We start from the raw sequence: 20,506 nt of genomic DNA on the forward strand, positions 1-20,506 counted from the left end.
TACACATTCTTGGTACTGTTTTGATTAGTTATACTGGTACCAGGCTTCAACAGCAACAACAAAAATTATTTTTGTCATATTGCAAATGTTATGGTAAGAATTAGATTTACAGTTATATTACATCTAAACTTATATTACATCTTACGTCAGTATTCCACAATGTTCACCACCTAGATCTCATACTCCCTTTATGTCCTTTCACGTTGTGCAGTTGTCCTCATCTCATCATTCGTATTTCTGCTCTCCATCCGTCTGTTACTCCATCATTTCCTGGTCTTCCTTCGCCATTCGCACCAATTTGATTGCAGCATACCCAGGCCTCTCTGTAACGTACATCTAAGACGTCTCCACATTATTAATTCTGCTCACCTTCATTTACCACTGTTTCATCACGTTGAATCACTCTTTATTAATCACACTGCTTCACGCCGCTTCTCTCCTTAAATATCACCTTTATCCACTACTATTTATCACATCGCTTCTCTCTCTATCTACCATCTTTATCCACCCATTAATCATCATGTCATTTCTGCTTGATCCTTATTCGTATGACAAAAAATACTTACATACACCACTCTGTCGACCCCTGATCATGAGTCATTCGACCAGTCTATTCCGCCATACTTCCTGACATCCCGCCTGAAAATTCTTATGCTCGAGTTGACCGTGCACAATGTTACATACTACAAATAAGTACACTGACTATCTACCATAACTTGCCTACTTTCGATCTATCCTTAACTTTTCCATAATTTGATGTTAGAAATGTGATGAAGCCCACGCAATTGTTTTCCCTTGATCGTCTCAATCAGTACAGTATTTTCATGCACAATCCGCCTCACTCTGAATGCTCCACTTTACACAGTAAAGAATTTGCTAGTTAGGAATCTGTGCTTACATGAAAATTAAATGTGTGCATAGAATATACAAGCTGGGAGAAAGGGACAGCACATGTGTTAGAAACTTTGGTGCTAGTGGCCTCTTTCGCTAACACCAGATTCCGAACAACCATACACAGCACTTCATTATAACTGTCACCACGACAATGACATACTATAGATCAGATGGCATCTAATTTAAAAACTTCGATCACATTGCTGATGTTACCTGTAACAGCAGTATAAAAGTACCCCATTCCATACAGATCACAATGTTGACTTTTTACATTATGTGTTAAGTATCTGCAATAGTCAAATTGCACTAATTAAACTGGACTCATTGGCATTATTACATAATATTTCTAGCAAATGGTTTTTGAGGAAACAGTCCTTTTACATTAGTGTTCTAAATAAAAATTTGCAAATTTTTGTTCTGAGAGACCAGCCTAACAGATTCCATTACTGGTGTTTTATTCTGTGATCAGAAGTATGATATTTGCATTCCTACATATCAGTAGAGTATGTCTGCTACATGGACAATTTTCAGTGCCAGCGGCATGTGTTTTAAGGCAAGATCCTAAGGGCTGATATGTTGGATTAGTTTCTCCTATCCATCAATCCATTATGACAAGAATGAAATGCCAGGATTCCATGCTCCCCTGTCATTCTGATAGTTTCTGCCGTTCCTATCCTCGACACTGTGTGACCTATGAGTCGTGTCTTCGTTCATGATGTTGCTCCCATTACCCAATTCTTGTAACAGTGCTGAAATTACGCAGAATCGTCTAAGCCCCTGCCTGCTATCGCTATATCTCTGCGCAATTTCACTGGCAACTTCGTTATAAAGATCCTAATGAGCTCCCCAGGTTCGTATGGCACATCCAAATACCTATTTCGTCTCAGCATTTCCTGATAGCACGCCACTGGATCTCTTATACCACCTTCGTTACAATTTGGCATCATCAATATGTTTTGCTTAACCTGGTCCTGCTTACTTTTCAACCAGAATTCATTTTAAAACTTGTCACAAAGTATCTTGTAGCTACTACAGTCTTTAATAACTTCCTGCATTTTCGCTCTAGCCTCGTCCCTCAAATGGTTGCACACAAACTTCATTTTGATGAGCGGTCCCCACAATGAAGGTAATGAATCTTGAAATTGAGACAGCCTTGGACTATACCCAGTTGGGTTTGCCACCTGTTTTATCCGACACAACCGTTCTTCTGACTCTCTGAATTCGTCTTCCTCTTTCTGCCTATTTTCCTTTTTTGAATTTATCTCACTCTCCATTTGCAATCTATCTGGTGGTGTGTCACGTTCGCTACTGCACGCTAATTGCAACTGTGCTAGTTCTTCCCTATGTTTCCTATTTATTTCTAATTGTGCCTCTTTAAAATTTAATAATGATTGTATCTCCTCCTGATCGGCATAAACCTCTCACTGCGTACTGTCAGAACCTGTCTCGCCTCTTACACTGATCTTTTCTACATCTGCAGTAATCATATTCATTCTGACCACTACCTCTTTGATTCGCTCATCTGGCAACACGTCCCTACGTTCTGTAATATCACTCTCTATTGCAATTATTCGTACATCCAAATTATTGGATTTTTCTTTCACGGTGTCACATACTTGCCTCAACACAGCCAGATTCTTCTCCCTCTCATCTAATCAATTATTAACTGTGGACAGACACTCATCGATAACTGAGTGTAGCTTCACCATTGCCTCTTTATTTCCCTTATCCATTGCCTCCAATCTTTCCTTACTATCTTTATCAATCGCTTCCAATCTTTCCTTATTATCTTTATCAATCGCTTCCATTCTTTCCGTATACGATTCCATTCTTTCCGTATATGCTTCCAATCTTTCCTTATTCTCCCTACCTCTCTCCTTATTATCTCTATCCATCCTCTGTAAGAATTGCAATAGTACATTGTCGTTTGCTACATTCGGCGCGCTCACCTCGTTCGCCTGAGAAACCGTAGCATCGCTAAGGGGAGCGTATTAAACATGTCTTGTGCCAGTCTCATGACAAGTAGAAACAAGTGTTGCTTTTTATGCAATTTTTGGTCCCAGAACAATTAAAAACTAATGTCTTTTGCTTTTTATGTGGTTTTTGGCCTGAGGGCAACTAAAATCCAATTTTTTTTTTTTCCATCCAGTATGGTATGAACTTGCTGTGGTGAATGGGGTTACCTAACTAACAGTGCCACAACTATTGACTATGGAACTCGAGCAGTCATGTGCAGTGAACAGTGCAGACGGTGTAATGTGCAACTCAAGTCATAACCATCACATTGCGATTCATCTGTCATTTGTAACTGATGCCATTTATAGTAAGATGCTTACAGTGCCATCTTTGGTAAATTTCTGAATTTTTGTTTGTTGCATGATGTTTCCTCTGCGTCGATAATATGTTGTTCATATTTGACATTGTTCTGTGCAGTGGATCGTTTTCTATAGCATTTTTCAACTATAACTTAAATTATAGACATCCTGTATACCAAAAGCAGTCACAAAAGTTGTGCTTGACGTGTTTTATGTAGTTTCTGGCTTGCTCCTTGTGATCGAAGCTGAGTAAGAACACTTTGAGAGGCACCCACATGCCTTGCTCACACTGTGGCATCAAGCAGTCAGGCGTGCAAGATGAGTGGTCTGCCAAGCGAGTGGATTCATTTTTTATTTATCAAGTAACATGAGCTCTAGTACTCACAATTAAGTTAAAAATTATTCTCCTGTTTGAATATTACGCAATGGATAACGCACATCTGACTGTTAGTAATTTACTCAATTCTGACTGTTCACTATGCACTGGCAATATCCCATTTCCTTTCTCATTTAACGGCTTTGATCAACACGTGGCCATTGCACTGAATATGAATGGCGCACACATTATAAATTCTGGGTATCACGACGACATACTATTCGAAGTAAAAGGCCACCAATCTTTTTCTTTTCACTATCTTATTTATTCCGATAAATTCTATAATCTAAACACACAAATTCTATAACCTACAACAATAACATATGAGAAATTCCGCCCAGTGGGCATGGCTTTACATTGGTGATTCTCTATCTTATGGCTCGTAATTATTTAACGCTACAGTGCACTTTCTGGATAGGATGGTGGATCTTTTGCTATATCTCACACTTCGACTCTCACACCCATCATCACGAAAATTTCCTCCAGACCGAGTGGTACTAAAAGGAACATGCATAACCCACTGCCTCTGACACTATCTTGTTGTTCTCCCATGCCAACCACATATACATAAATTTCATGAAATACATCACACTGGCAACATACAATACAAAGAATAGTCACAATATTATAATCGCATCATTTTCAGCTTTCCCACTTCAATTAGTATTTATCCCAGTTTCACATGACACTGCCCCACTTCGTAACTTTTCTTTCCTACTATGGACTCTGGAGGTTATATGCACATCTTCCTGTGCAATGCAAGCCAAGTGGCGTTGCCGGATAGACGGCTGACTAACCTTGCTTCTCTCTCAAGAGTATTATAGTTTGAATCAAGCGTCACACGGAAACATAACACACAAAGTAATATTATGAACATATTCATCACATACGCGAGTCCTCAACTGATACCATGGACGAGTACTTCTCTTTATCCTTTGTCTCATACACAGATTGAGACTCACCCAGTACTCACAACGTCTCTAATTTAAAGTCCTGCACACGCCATTTCATAAATATTTCCTACTTATAGTACACACGCTAGTAATTCAGCTTAACTTAAGCACTTGGAAGTATTTCAACTTATTGCTACACGTGGTTTCATTGTGACCATTGGTCACTTCCGAAGATTACTACAATCCCCTTAATATTACCTGCCTGACATTTAATTCTCCCCACAAAATTTCCTGAAATAGAGAAATTATTATTCCAAACTACTCTTAAGTATCTCACATGCATACCATGTCTCCACTCTTTTGTCTTTACGGAGCACACCCAAGACAGGTCTTACCAACACTAGATCCAGCGGCAGAGTGCTGAAACACGGGCGATCTCGCACCTCCCCTAAGGTGGGAGAGCACCATGCTACCGTATTGGTCAGCCACATTTCAGGCGCTCAAAGCTATGGTAAATTTCATCTCTTTGGTTCCATCAAAGGTAACCAAAGGATCGTCTCAAAGATGATCATATATTCACATTCACTATCTGTGGTTAGCATACTACCATACGTTCATTAATTTCACAGTTCTCACCAAACTGGATGTAGGGATTTATTTTGTGGGAGTGTACATGTGATCAATTAAATAAATAAATTGTCATTCTTTCCCACACTGGTACCCGGGTTCGGTGTATTAAGTGAAATTGACTTGTTATTAGAAAAAATATGTTGTTCTGACAAGAATAATGAAGTATGTTGTACCTATTTTCAATGTCAGGCAGTACTGTACCGTTTCAACTTCATGAAATTTGTCACCCGGCAAACTTTTAAAGTATTTACGTTTCCCTTCTAACCTGGTCACTGTAGTTGTTCTCTTGAAGTAGAGGTTCTGCTAACCAGTGCCTCTGAAATCCCATGTATAGCAAAGAAAAGGCTTTGACTTCTTCGTGTTCTGTTGCGGTTGTTGGAGCAAAAGAAGATAACATCGACTCATATCACGAAAATGCACATCCAGCACTTTTACAAACATATATTTCCTATACCGATAGTCAGTGTGACTTGTGAATTGGAGTAGAACACAACTTTACATACGCCTCGAAGGTTTAACATGACAATCCAGATTACTTTATATTTCATTTGTCACAAAACTGTAGTGTCTTTTGTTTTCATTTTTGAGAAGTGTGCTTCTTCTTTGATGGTCAAGCCACCGGCAAAGCCATGATGCTAAAACGTAAAAGCCCTTGTGCACAGCAGGGAAGCCTTTTATTTGTCACTACCTCTTGCTTTTTTCTCATATCCCACACCTCCCATTTAATGCCTGCACATATGAAAACAAACACCCACACACAGTATATGTTCCGCAACCTACTCCCTACTTATTAATACTCTGTCACGATCATCTTTCCTTGTACTACACAAGGAGTATGAAATGTCTGTTGCCTAAACAACATGCTCTCTTACATATTTTACAATGTTACATTGTTTTGTAATTCACAAGAATCTGTTGTGGGCTAGGCAGATGTAGGACTACACATCACTGTTCCGTAATGATTTGTAACACATGTTTTGCTTCACATTAATACGTCTGTGTCCATCATGAGTCTTTGTTGTGTTCCATTGAAATAATTTAAATTTTGACATTTATGTGTCTTTAAGTAGGACAATATTTTTCAGAATCTTGATATATCTTTCCCTTAACACCCAAGGAAAAGTGTCTTTGTTTCTGAAGTGTTAAATGCCAGTCTCTGCTTGTTGATATTGTTACCTTCATTGTGATTTGTACATTAAGTATGATTTTTCAGTGTGTGTTGCTAAATTGGAATGTATTGTCTTCAAATAGGAAATGTTCGGTCAGTAAATAATTATGTATCTGAAGAGACAGTTGAAAATTTGTGCAAGTTTAAGATGTAAATCTTTTTCTTGTGAGTAGTTCCTCGCACTTTATTTAGACCATCCAAATGGCGTACCTTCTGTTCTCTCTGTCTCACTTGATTTTGCTTTTTGTGTGTATGAATAACAATAAATTTTATGCTAATGCAGGCATTTGTTGTCACCCATGCTAAAGAACACATATTACTGTTAAGATTCCACAAACGATTGCAGTTTGTGCATGTCAAGGCACGAGCAGGGATTGTGTTGTTGATGAGTCCAAGTGATAGTTACAGAACGTGCAAGGTGCTTTCTGCTTAAAGAAATCATACATTTGCAGATTATATCTCAAGTTTGCTTATGCAGAACGTGTCAAGTACCACCTCCATCAGTGATGACAACTCGCAACAAATGGAATAGAAATTCAGTAACTTGCTATAACATAATGCCTGCACTAGCTATGGCATTCACAGCGAAGTGCTCAGAACACTTCTGAATGCTCATTGGCTGTTGGAGGATGCGTGATGTTGATGCACTGAACAAGCCTATAACCAACTCCCATCGTTCATGACCCCTGCTATAGCATATTAAAGAATATATGTTAGTCTTTTTTTATGTTAATAAGGCAGTTTGACAATTAAATGTATGCTTTAGTAATTATGCTGATACCTGACACATCTTAGCATTAAATTTTGTTTTGTTTTGTTTACAGGCATTGAATATTGCTTTTGAAAAGTTCGGCTACTCCATGGAAGAAAAAAAGAATGGAGGACAGGTCAGAAGTGAACTTCTTAGTAAATATCGTGAATTACCCAAAAAATATAATAAAATAATAAATTTTGAACAAAGACTGTGGATAGCAATGGCAAGAGGAGAAAACACAGAGGCCAACATAGATGCATTATATGAAATTGCAGAGACTGTAGAAGAGCTGTGGCGTGGAGATACATTGCTTCTTCAAGGCTATCCTATGCTAACTCAATTGAATGTAGGAGTAGTTTACCTTCTCAGTCGTATTTTTGATGTGGTGAGTTTTGTTAAATACTACTTCATAAACCAAACAAGTAATTGTGTTTTTTTGATAATTCTGCTGGATGTTCTGTATTTATAACAATATCAATTACAACTCCTAAAGGGGGAGAGGGAGAGAGAGAGAGAGAGAGAGAGAGAGAGAGAGAGAGAGAGAGAGATGGAGTGGGGCCATTATGCATGTAGCATAACAATAAGCCACAGTGGGATCCCTGCATTCAGAAAATATTTCTAGCTATGTGTCAAAGGTGTAGCATCCATAAAGTCATGAGACATTCTAGAACATTTCAGTTGTGGACATTCTTTCATTAAATATTCCACAGTCAGTTCATGAGCTCTACCAAGTGAGATAATTGCAAAGTCCATTTTCATAGTTTGAGTCCTTGCATGTGGAACGACCTGCCCTTTTCATCAGTTCTGCCTAGTTCTCAAAACCCTTTAGTTTAGCTGAAAAATCTGTGAAATCTTATTGATAAATTGATTTGTGTTTGGTGCAGTGCTTCATCACTGTTGAAATTCTTTCTCGTACCCTACCATATTTGACTCCAGTACTTACTGGATTCGTGGACTTAAACTGGTTCAGTGGGAGTTCATGAAGGATTTTGAGGCCCCATCAATGGTTGGAATCATTTAGTTCCTCTAGTTGTCATATCATAGTTTCCTGTTATTCAGTTTCGAGGGTGGTGGTGGTGGATAGAATAATGTGCATATAAAAGAGACGATGTGTCTGATAAAATTGCATCAGGATTCTAGTTTCTATGTTTTACATACAAACTGAATGTGCTGTTTGTGTCTTTTCCTCATTATCTTTCATTGACTGGATTGAAATTACTGAGTATTGTGATACATTGTGTGTTTTCCAATGTCTGTGAGTGCTGTGCAATATCTGTACTATAACCTCAGTTGCTGTCTACATTTGTGCTTTGTACAAAATTTGTCAGCAGTACCTGCATTTAGACAGTCATCTTCATTTGGTCAGTCATTATCCCTCTAATTAGAGTTTTATTTTTGTGAATTTTTAGAAGCTTATGATCGTCATCCATAAAATTTTTTGTAACAAGTAGATGGTTGTGAACATTACATTTTTGTTATGTAAACTTTGGCAGCGATATCTTGTTTGAAAAATCATTTTCTGCTTAATTTCGGTGTAGCTACTTAATGTAATTATTGTAACACTTCCATCTTTTCTTTTTTTGTATGTTGACCAATTTGTTCCGTGGAAGGGGTCGATAATCAATAATTATATGAAGTACAGTGTAGCTGTGTAAGATTGTGTTCTATGAATAACTATTACATCAGTTCTAGTAGGAGTCCCATTTCAAGGGCGGTATATATTTTCTGCATTTGTGGTTCACTTCTGCAATTTTTTAATAAACTACAAGTGTGTGTTAGTGAATATAACCTTGACAAAACAAAAGTATGGGACACAAAGTTGAGACTATTTCAGGAAATAAGTAAATTTTATCCTAGGGTTTTTCTCTTGTAATAACACTTACCTCTTTCCTGGGCATTTCAGTTCTTGAACAGGACCTGTCAACCTCATCGGATTAAAGATCTTGAAATAAAAAGAAAATTAGAGCTTAATGTAAAGTTGGGTCCTACTTATTTACTTTTCAGAAAAAAGAAAAAAAATGCACGACCATTATGCAGCCCTCTGTGAATGAATGTTCTTGTTAATGGGCAGTGGTTCAAATATATGATGAATAATGGTGCCCCTAAGGGAAATGATGTCAATGGCCCTGCTGCAGTGGTAACTCAGGTTCCCCTCAGTTCACAGAAGTTAAGCACTGTTGGGCTTGGCTATCAGTTGGATGGATCACTGTGTGGGTCTGTTGAGCGCTGTTGACAAGCGGGATGCACTCAGCCTTTGTAAGGCCAATTGAAAAGCTGCTTGGTACAGAAGTGGCGGCTCCAATCACAAAAACTGACAATGGCCGTGGGAGCAGTGTGCCTAGCACATGCCTCTCCATGTCTGCATCCCATGATGCCTATTGGCTGGCGATGACATGGCAATCAGTCGGTACTGTTGGTCCTTCTGAGGCATTTCAGACAGAGTTAGTTAGGGAAACAATAGCAAGGGATAGGAAGGATCATCTTGTGCACACAATATGTATGCCTTGGGTCCTCAGTCAGCATGATGAAGTGGCTGTTGTCCCAAAGTTACCATAGATACCACTTGATATGATACTTGGTACTAAGTTATTCCCTGATGATGTTCTGATGATGTGCCATGCCCAATACACACAAATAAAAAGTTTTAACAAGTAGACTCCTGTTATAAACTATGTAAAGTCATGATAAAGGTGTGTTCAGTTGTTTATATGAGGGTCACAGGCCTCCTGTAGGGCGTTACATCACAGGGTAAACAATTATGTACTTCCTGAAGAAGGGCAGCATTCTTTTCAGTAGTTGCAGGGGCAGCAGTCTGAATGCAATCCAGTTTAGTAATGCTAGCCAGTGTGTCCATTTTGTGTCGGTACTACAAACAGCTGGAATCAAGGGTAACTACAGCCACTATATTTTGCAGAAACATACAGCGGTACTGTATGGTTAGTGATCATCGCACCCGCTTAGGTGGAATATTCCTGACAGAAGATGGCTTCCCATTCAGATGTCCAGGTGAGAACTGCTGAGGAGGATATTGTCATCACAGAAACAAAGCATTCTACACGTCAGAGCACTGAATAACAGTCTGTTATTTGGACAGATATGTTAAAGAATTTAGAAGTATAAATGATAGATTGAAGTTAGATATATAGTAGGATTTAGTGCAGTGTGGTGGCAGTAAGAACAAGAGTTCAGATCTGGTGAGCACAGGATAATCTATAGACAATCAAATAGGGGTAATGCTGGAGTAGATCTAATAATGAATAAGAAAATAGGAATGTGGGCAAACTGCTAAGAACAGCAGAGTGATCACACATTATTGTAGCCAACACAGAAACAAATCCAACACCCACCACAATAGTACAAGTTTATATCCCTAGTAATGAAGAGACTAAAGGAAAATGTTTTAAGGTGAAGGAAATCTAATTGTTTCATTAAGGGAGATGAAAATTTGTGTGTAGTTGGTGGACTGGAATTCAATAGTAGGAAAAAGAAGAGAAGCAAAAATAGTAAGAGAACATAGAAAGGGTGAAAGAAATGAAAGGGAAACCCACATGGTAGAATTTTGCACAGGGCACAATTTAATCATTGAAAACACTCTTTTTAAAAGTTATTAAAGTAAGTTTTGTATGTGGAAGAGACCTGGAAATATTGTAATGTTACAAATAAATAACATAATGTTAAGACAGATTTTAAGCGGCAAAACATTGCCGAGGGCAGATTTGGACACACTAATTGATAGCTGTGGACACTGTGATTGTGAGCTGCAAATTAAAACTGCAGAAATTATAAAAAGTTGGAAATTAAGAATACAGGATGTTGATAAGTTGAAATAATCAGAAGTTATTGATAGTTTCAGAGGGGTCATTGGGAGAATTATTGTTCACTGTATGGATCTACACTGAAGAGCCAAAGAAACTGGTACCTCTACCTAATATTGTGTAGGCCCCTGCGACCATACAGAAGTGCTACAACATGACATAGCAAGGACTTGACTAATGGTTCTTGGTGTTTTCTGGTGAAATAATTTCAGAAGAAATTTTTGCGAACTGCTTTCAGTTTCGTTACTGTGTCATTAGCCGTTTGATTTTCTTTCTGTGTTAGTATTTTGTTATATTCTCATTTGTTGTTGATTAATACTGTCAATAATAGTAGTTACTTCCCTTGTAGAGCAAGTTTGTGATTCTTGTAGCCAGTTTTTAACATCTTCTTATTGTAGTAGCGGAACTTAGATAACATTGTTTTCTTGTTTCAATAACTGTAAAATTGTACCGTGAGGGAGAAGTGTGGGCTTTGCCGTACGTAGGTGAGTAGTGGATTGCGGTGTGAGACTTGTTTGAAGTATTTTCACGGGGGGGGGGGGGGGGGGGGGATGCAGTGGAGAAGCCAGTGGGCATTTTGGTGAGATCCTCTCCTGGAACTGCAGGTTATGTAGCAATAGTAAGTTGATAGAGGAGCAGGAGCGTAAGATGTGTGCCCTTCAGGTGCAGTTGAAAAACACACAGGAGGAGCTAGATAGGATGAGAAGGGAGAAGGGTGTTGGGGAATGGGAGCTGGCTGTTGGCAAGAGATCTGCTAGAAGAAGGAGATTTTCAGATAGTTTTACTATTGGTGTTTGTAATAGATATGACCAACTGTCATAGTCTAGTGGAGAGGAATCTCTAGTAGCTGTAGATGTAGGAAGTATGCAGCAGACCTCAGCAGTTACGGTGGCTAGAACAGTTGCAAAGTCTAAGAGAAAGAAGAAGGTTCTGCTGTTAGGTAGTTCTCATGGTAGAGGTGTAGGCCAGCAGTTGCAGGAAGTGTTGGGGAGTGAGTACCAGGTCAACAGCATTGTGAAGCCTAATGCAGGATTGGCTCAGGTGACTGTTAACATAGGGGGGTATGTAGGGATTTTACTAAAGAGGATCAGGTAGTGATTATGGGTGGGGCTGGTAATAGTATTGACAGGGATGGGGACTATGACATAGATGGTGACCTGGAAAAGATAGCCACTCAGACTGGCAACACGAATGTGCATTTTGTGGAACTGTTTCAGCGTCACGATCGGCCTCATCTTAATACAGCCGTCAAGTGTAATAACATGAGACTTGGGGGTGCGCTGATGACAGAAGGCATGAGTCATATTTCACTGGTGCCGGTGGAGTCTATCAACAGGAATGGTTTCACTAGACATGGCCTGCACCTCAATAGGTTGGCAAAGCTTATAGGTGACATCATATGTGGTAGTGGTGAGATCACTCATGGGAAAATTCCTGTACTAGTGGGTGTTAGAGCTGCACCTTTTTTAGACTGAAGTCAGCTGATAGGTATTCCTGATTAAGGGAAGTCTCTCTAACAAAGAAACCACTTTCAACAAAGCTTAGGTATCCCAGTAATGAGGGAATTAATATATTTCATCAAAATATACAAGGTATTAGAGATAAAGTTAGTGAACTGCTTATAAATGTTGACTCTGAAATTATTCGTATATCTGAACACTTCTTAAATAAGGAGATAATTCAGAGGCTTCCTTTAGCAGGATACAGGTTGGCTGGCAGCCTTTACAGGAGCTCTTTGCGGCGTGGGGGAGTAGCCATGTATGTGAAAAACGGCATCCCATTTGAGTCAATTGATATTTCAAAGTACTGCACTGAAAAGGTGTTTGAATGTTGTGCAGGCGTGGTTAAATTTAATGGGGCTAAACTTCTTACTGTTGTTATTTATAGATCCTCAGACTCCGATTTCACAACATTTTTGCTAAAGCTAGAGGAGGTTCTTGGTTCACTTTATAGGAAATACAAAAAGTTAGTTATATGTGGTGACTTCAATATTAATTATATAAGTGATTGCGCAAGGAAAAGGATGCTGGTAGACCTCCTTAATTCATATAATCATATGCAAACCGTATTCTTTCCATCGAGAGTGCAAGGGAACAGTAGAACAACCATAGACAATATTTTTGTTCATTCCTCATTACTAGATGGGCATTTTGTTAGCAAAAAGGTGAATAGCCTTTCAGATCATGATGCACAAATTTTAACTCTAAAAGGTTTTTGTGCTGCAACACATGTTAAATATAGTTATCAACTTCTTAGGAAAGCTGATCCAGTTGCTGTAGAGACCTTTGTAAACCTTATCAAGGAACAAGAGTGGCAAGATGTTTATAGTTCTGATACAGTAGACGATAAATATAATGCTTTCCTCAAGACTTTTCTCATGCTCTTTGAAAGTTGCTTTCCATTAGAACGTTCAAAGCAGGGTACTAGCACAAACAGGCAGCCTGGGTGGGTGACTAAAGGGATAAGAATATCTTGTAGAACAAAGTGGCAGTTGTATCAAAACTTTAGAAACAGTCACAATGTAAATGCAGCAGCTCATTACAAACAGTATTGTAAGGTGCTTAAAAAGTTATTAGGAAGGCAAAAAGTATGTGGTATGCAGATAGAATAGCTAAGTCTCATGATAAAATTAAAACCATATGGTCAGTCGTAAAGGAAGTGGCTGGTCTGCAAAGACAGGTCAAGGTTATAGAATCAGTGAGCAGTGAGAATGTCCGTGTTACTGGCAACTCGCATATATGTACAATATTTAATAATCACTTTTTGAATGTAGCAGGTGAACTAAATAGAAATCTAGTCCCAGCAGGGAATCATATAGTGCTCTTAGAAAAAAGTGTTACGAGACTGTTACCTGATATACTCCTCCATGATACTGATGAGAGGAAGATTGAGTTAATAATTAAATCACTAAAGACCAAGAACTCTCATGGATATGATGGGGTATCTAACAAAATACTGAAGTATTGTTCTATGTATATTAGCCCAGTACTTAGCCATATCTGTAACTTTTCCTTTAGGAGTGGTTGGTTCCCTGACCGATTAAAGTACTCGGTAGTGAAGCCACTTTATAAAAAGGGAGACAGGGATAATGTTGACAATTATAGACTTATTTCTATGCCATCAGTGTTTGCTAAAGTTAAAGTTATCGAGAGGATTGTACACTCCTGGAAATGGAAAAAAGAACACATTGACACTGGTGTGTCAGACCCACCATACTTGCTCCGGACACTGCGAGAGGGCTGTACAAGCAATGATCACACGCACGGCACAGCGGACACACCAGGAACCGCGGTGTTGGCCGTCGAATGGCGCTAGCTGCGCAGCATTTGTGCACTGCCGCCGTCAGTGTCAGCCAGTTTGCTGTGGCATACGGAGCTCCATCGCAGTCTTTAACACTGGTAGCATGCCGCGACAGCGTGGACGTGAACCGTATGTGCAGTTGACGGACTTTGAGCGAGGGCGTATAGTGGGCATGAGGGAGGCCGGGTGGACATCGATGTTGTCGCCAGTGGTCGGCGCAAGATGCACGTGCCCGTCGACCTGGGACCGGACCGCAGCGACGCACGGATGCACGCCAAGACCGTAGGATCCTACGCAGTGCCGTAGTGGACCGCACCACCACTTCCCAGCAAATTAGGGACACTGTTGCTCCTGGGGTATCGGCGAGGACCATTCGCAACCATCTCCATGAAGCTGGGCTACGGGCCCGCACACCGTTAGGCCGTCTTCCGCTCACGCCCCAACATCGTGCAGCCCGTCTCCAGTGGTGTCGCGACAGGCGTGAATGGAGGGACGAATGGAGACATGTCGTCTTCAGCGATGAGAGTCGCTTCTGCCTTGGTGCCAATGATGGTCGTATGCGTGTTTGGCGCCGTGCAGGTGAGCGCCACAATCAGGACTGCATATGACCGAGGCACACAGGGCCAACACCCGGCATCATGGTGTGGGGAGCGATCTCCTACACTGGCCGTACACCTCTGGTGATCGTCGAGGGGACACTGAATAGTGCACGGTACATCCAAACCATCATCGAACCCATCGTTCTACCATTACTAGACCGGCAAGGGAACTTGCTGTTCCAACAGGACAATGCACGTCCGCATGTATCCCGAGCCACCCAACGTGCTCTAGAAGGTGTAAGTCAACTACCCTGGCCAGCAAGATCTCCGGATCTGTCTCCCATTGAGCATGTTTGGGACTGGATGAAGCGTCGTCTCACGCGGTCTGCACGTCCAGCACGAATGCTGGTCCAACTGAGGCGCCAGGTGGAAATGGCATGGCAAGCCGTTCCACAGGACTACATCCAGCATCTCTACGATCGTCTCCATGGGAGAATAGCAGCCTGCATTGCTGCGAAAGGTGGATATACACTGCACTAGTGCCGACATTGTGCATGCTCTGTTGCCTGTGTCTATGTGCCTGTGGTTCTGTCAGTGTGATCATGTGATGTATCTGACCCCAGGAATGTGTCAATAAAGTTTCCCCTTCCTGGGACAATGAATTCACGGTGTTCTTATTTCAATTTCCATGAGTGTATATACAAGGTTACTGGAGCATTTAAATTCACATAATTTGCTGTCAGATGTACAGTTTGGTTTTAGAAATGGCTTAACAACTGAAAATGCTATATTCTCTTTTCTCTGTGAGGTTTTGGGCGGATTAAATAAAAGGTTGCAAAAGTTAGGTGTTTTCTTTGATTTAACGAAGGCTTTTGACTGTCTTGGCCACACAATATTACTGCAGAAGTTGGACCATTATGGAGTAAGGGGAGTAGCTCACAATTGGTACGCCTCTTACTTTAAGAACAGAAAGCAGAAGGTAATTCTCCGCAATATTGAGAGTGGTAGTGATGTTCAGTCCCAATGGGGCACTGTTAAGTGGGGCGTTCCCCAAAGGCTCGGTGCTGGGGCCACTGCTGTTTCTTATTTATATAAAAGATATGCCTTCTAGTATACACGTGATTCAAAAATATTTCTGTTTGCTGATGACACCAGCTTGGTAGTGAAGGATCTTGTGTGTAATATTGAAACATTATCAAATAATGTAGTTCATGAAATAAGTTTGTGGCTTGTGAAAAATAATTTGATGCTAAATCACAGTAAGACTCAGTTTTTACAGTTTCTAACTCACAATCCAACAAGAACTGATATTTTGATCAGACAGAATGGGCATATTATAAGCGAGACAGAACAGTTCAACTTCCTAGGCGTTTGGATAGATAGTAAGCTGTTGTGGAAAGCCCATGTTCAGGATCTTGTTCAGAAACTAAATGCTGCTTTATTTACCATTAGAACAGTATTTGAAATAAGTGACATTTCAACACAAAAAGTAGTCTACTTCACATATTTTCATACGCTTATGTCATATAGTATTAATTTTTGGGGTAATTCTTCTGATTCAAAAAGGGTATTTTTGGCTCAAAAACGGGCTGTTCGAGCTATGTGTGGTGTAAGTTCGAAAACCTCTTGTCGACCCCTATTCAATAGTCCAAGAATTTTGACATTGCCCTCTCAGTATATATTTTCTTTAATGTCGTTTGTTGTTAGCAACATTGGCTTATTCCCAAGAGTTAGCAGCTTTCACACAGTTAATACTAGGCAGAAATCAAATCTGCATGTGGAATGCACTTCCTTGACTCTTGTGCAGAAAGGAGTGCAGTATTCTGCTGCATCCATTTTCAATAAGCTACCACAAGAACTCAAAAATCTTAGCAGTAGCCCAAACACTTTTAAGTCTAAACTGAAGAGTTTCCTCATGGCTCACTCCTTCTATTCTGTCGAGGTGCTCCTGCAAGAGCTAAAAAATTAAGCAAATTCCAGTGTTACTTTGTTGATTTTCTTTATTTAAACTTACGACTTGTCGCCTGAATATGTTTCTTATATTTCATTTTATCTGTTTCTACAATCGTGTTATAATTTCATGTATTGACTCGTTCCATGACCATGGAAACTTCTCCTTAATGTGGTCCCATGGAACAATAAATAAATAAATAAATGTCTGAAGTAGTGCTGGAGAGAAATGACACCATCAATCCTGCAGGGCTGTCCATAAATCTGTAAGAGTATGGGAGGGTGCAGATCTCTTCTCAACAGCACGTTCCAAGGCATCCCAGATATGCTCAATAATGTTCATGTCTGAGGAGTTTGATGGCCAGGGGAAGTGTTTAAACTCAGACGAGTGTTCCTGAAGCACTCTGTACCAATTCTGGTGTATGGGGTGTCACATTGCCCTTCTGGAACTGCTCAAGTCCTTCGGAATGCACAATGGACATTAATGGATGCAGGTTATCAGACAGGATGCGTGCCACCTGTCAGACTCTTATCTAAACATATCAGGAATCTCATATCACTCCAACTGCACATGCTCCACACCATTACAGAGCCTCCACCAGCTTGAATAATCCCCTGCTGACATGCAGGGTCCATGGAATCGTGAGGTTATCTCCATACCTCTACATAACCATTCACTCAATACAATTTTAAATGAGATTTGTCCGACCAGGCAACAGGTTTCCAGTCATCAACAGTCCAACGTCAGTGTCAAAGGGCCCAGGTGAGGCATAAAGCTCTGTGTTATGCAGTCGTCAAGGGTACATGAGTGGACCAGTCATCAAGGGTACATGAGTGGGCCTTTGGCTCAGAAAGCCCATATCAGTGATGTTTCATTGAATGGTTCACACACTAATACTTGTTAATGGCCCAGCATTGAAATCTGTAGCAATCTGCAGAAGGGTGGCACTTCTGTCACACTGAATGATTCTCTTCAGTCATTGATGGTCCCGTTCTTGCAGGATCTATTTCTGGTCGCAGTGATGTCAGAGATTTGATGTTTTACTGGATTCCTAATATTCCTGGTACACTCGTGAAATAGTCTTACGGGAAAATCCCCACTTCATCGCTACCCTGGAGATGCTGTGACCCATCACTTGTGCACCAACTATAACACCACGTTCAAACTCACTTAAATCTTGATAAACTGCCATTGTAGCAGCAGTAACCGATCTAACAATTCCGCCATACACTTATTGTCTTATACAGGCATTGACAACGACAGCGCTGTATTCTGTCTGTTTACATATCTCTGTATTTGAATATGCATGCCTGTACCAGTTTCTTTGGTACTTCAGTGTATTTTTACAGAAGACATTCTTCCCATTTAAAATGATTTACATAGCTATAAAAAACATTGGCACAGTTACAGATTCGTGTATGATACCCTTTCCGTACAATCTAGTTGTTACATAATGCCAGACCCTAAAATATCTACTGCTGCATTCAGATATACCCGAATATTCATTCTGACAATCAGGCTTGGCAACAAACAAACAACAGACGAAACCAACAGCAAGGCAATGGCAAGTAAATACAATCTGAGGCAGTACTCTAGTCAAAGTCACTAAGCCTAGTGCTGTCACGCCATTCTCTCTCTCTCTCTCTCTCTCTCTCTCTCTCTCTCTCTCTCCCTCCCTCCCTCCCTCCCCCCCACCTCCCTCCCCCCACCTCCCTCCCCCTCCCCCTCCCTCCTCCTAAACAACAAGCAACACCTGTCTTAAGTACTGTCTTGCAAAGACTCCCATCAATATGTAATTGCAGTTAATGTTAAAAAGTCTGGCTGAAGCAATTAGTGTCTGCTGGACAAACCACTATATTTCAAAATATTTCCCAGCTAGGGCTTGATATGCCATGTATGCACTGCTATGAACGTTCGGGTTTCAGCTTCCAACAGAAGGTGTGTTGTTGCATCAGTTACACAGGAAATCAGACGGCTGCCACTTTTTGCAACTACTTCACTAGTCTTACTAGGAGCCTGTGGAAAAATAAGACGATAGTGTCACCAACTGTAAATGGAAGTCCATTTCAGAACATAGCAGATGAATATAGTAGTATGGCAAAATGTCCCTGTACAAGAAAAAGTCATTGTGGAATATGTGCCAGTTGTTGTCAGTCAACTTGTAGGAAGCAGGTGGCACTTTTCTGGTGGGTACCAGGCATTTATAATTCAACTGTTGATCTTCCAAGTGTTGCCGTGTGGGCTGCATATATCACAGGACAGTGAAACAGCTTATGTATGTTCATTACTCAGTGTACTCATGGAGCAGACTGGAAAAAAAAGAAGTTCCACTTTCTGCCAACAGGTGAAAATATGATACTGTCAGTGTCAGAATGTGGTGTGGGTGCAGGAAAAGGGAAGGAATATCAAACATATAATAATGGTCAATCTGGCATTTTTATTAGAGTATGGTTGTGAGCTAGAACATGTGTGGAGTGTGGTCTCTCTGACTCAGCAAGCTGCTGCATCTGCAATACGGCATGGTCTACAGTTGTTTGCAGTATATCTCCCATAATAAGATTGATATATCATAGTATGCTATTCTTCAGATCAGGAAGAGTTTAACAGTCCTGATAGACACAATCTTTCAAATTTCCCCACAACCAGAAGTTACATGGATTTAGGCCTGGAGGTTCTGGAAGGCCATGCATCTTGAAATTGCCTATTGATGTTGCGATCATTACTGAAGGTTTCTCGAAGCAAATCTTTCACCTGTCAAGTGACACGTAGCTTTGCCCCATCTTGCATGACAATAGTGATGTAGACACAGTTGAGTTCTTCCAAAACTGGAATCACATGTTGCACAGGGAGGTCCTTGTAACATGCAAATTTCACTGTGCACCGAACAGGCACAGGAGGTGATATCTACTTGAAGAAAAACAGACTGAGAATGAAGGAGCTTATGAAACCCTATCATACAGTCATATAGGCTGGGTGCAGTGGATGTTCCTGCACAACATGTAGTGGAGTAGAATCATATATGCAACAATTCTATGCATTCATGGCACTGTGCATAGTAAAATGTGCCTCTTCTGTCCAGAGAATATGCCTTGGTCACATGTCATCTGTTTCCATATGTGCCAAAAAGCAGCAGGCAAAGTCATTGTGTTGTAGCCAATCTTGAGGCTTCATTTGTTGCAAATATTGAATCTCATAGGAATGCCAGTGTAAAACACATGATAAAACCTCTAGAACTATTGGCTAGGAGAGAGAGAACTCCTGGGACACAGCTCAAGCACTGGTTGCAGAATTTGAGTCATCTGCTGAATGATCAGCTGTAGCTACAGCAACTTTTATCAACTGCCATGGGAATGGGCTGCCCCCCTGTCCTGCTGCCCAAGCTAATTCACTTGTTTCTTTAAATTTCTCGATCATGTTCTGTAGCCCATTTATGGACAACGGGCTTCTTAAAAAGCTATATATGTGGGCATTATGACACCGCTATTGCTGCCATTTTCATAGTTAATCTCCTAATGAGATATGGGTTTTCTGTTTGTAGATCTGAAAAGCTTCCTTTCTCTTGGAAGACCAGTTGAATGTTTTAGTGTGAGGGGTTATTTAAGGGGGAATGTTATTTTAGCTCTGTATAGAATAACTTTGCCCAGTAACAACTGAAACGCCGTCAATTTTTTGTGTGCAGCAAATTACAGATTACAGTTGAATGCTTCTTGAGTGGCCGTTATGTTCATTTAGTTAAGAATGCAAGTTAAGTACTCTATGACTTCTTTAAAAAAAAATTAAAGCAGCAAACGAAAATTTTGCAAGGTTGCATTTATTTGGCCACAAAACTTTATAAACAGGTGATATAACATAGAAATAGTATAAAGAATAC

The 20,506-nt window shown here is 40.3% G+C and overlaps 1 protein-coding gene across 6 annotated transcripts in view; it reads left to right on the forward strand.

Moving 5' to 3' along the window:
- LOC126272187 (cap-specific mRNA (nucleoside-2'-O-)-methyltransferase 2) overlaps positions 1-20,506 on the forward strand; it is a 298,755-nt gene that overhangs the window by 217,282 nt on the left and 60,967 nt on the right. For all 6 annotated transcript variants that reach the window (XM_049974866.1, XM_049974867.1, XM_049974862.1 and 3 more), the window contains one exon: positions 7,101-7,415. In XM_049974866.1, coding sequence (XP_049830823.1) covers positions 7,101-7,415 — 315 coding nt within the window. The remainder of the gene's footprint in view (positions 1-7,100; positions 7,416-20,506) is intronic.

Source organism: Schistocerca gregaria, chromosome 5 (assembly GCF_023897955.1).
Source record: "Schistocerca gregaria isolate iqSchGreg1 chromosome 5, iqSchGreg1.2, whole genome shotgun sequence".
Classification (NCBI taxonomy): Eukaryota; Metazoa; Arthropoda; class Insecta; order Orthoptera; family Acrididae; genus Schistocerca; species Schistocerca gregaria.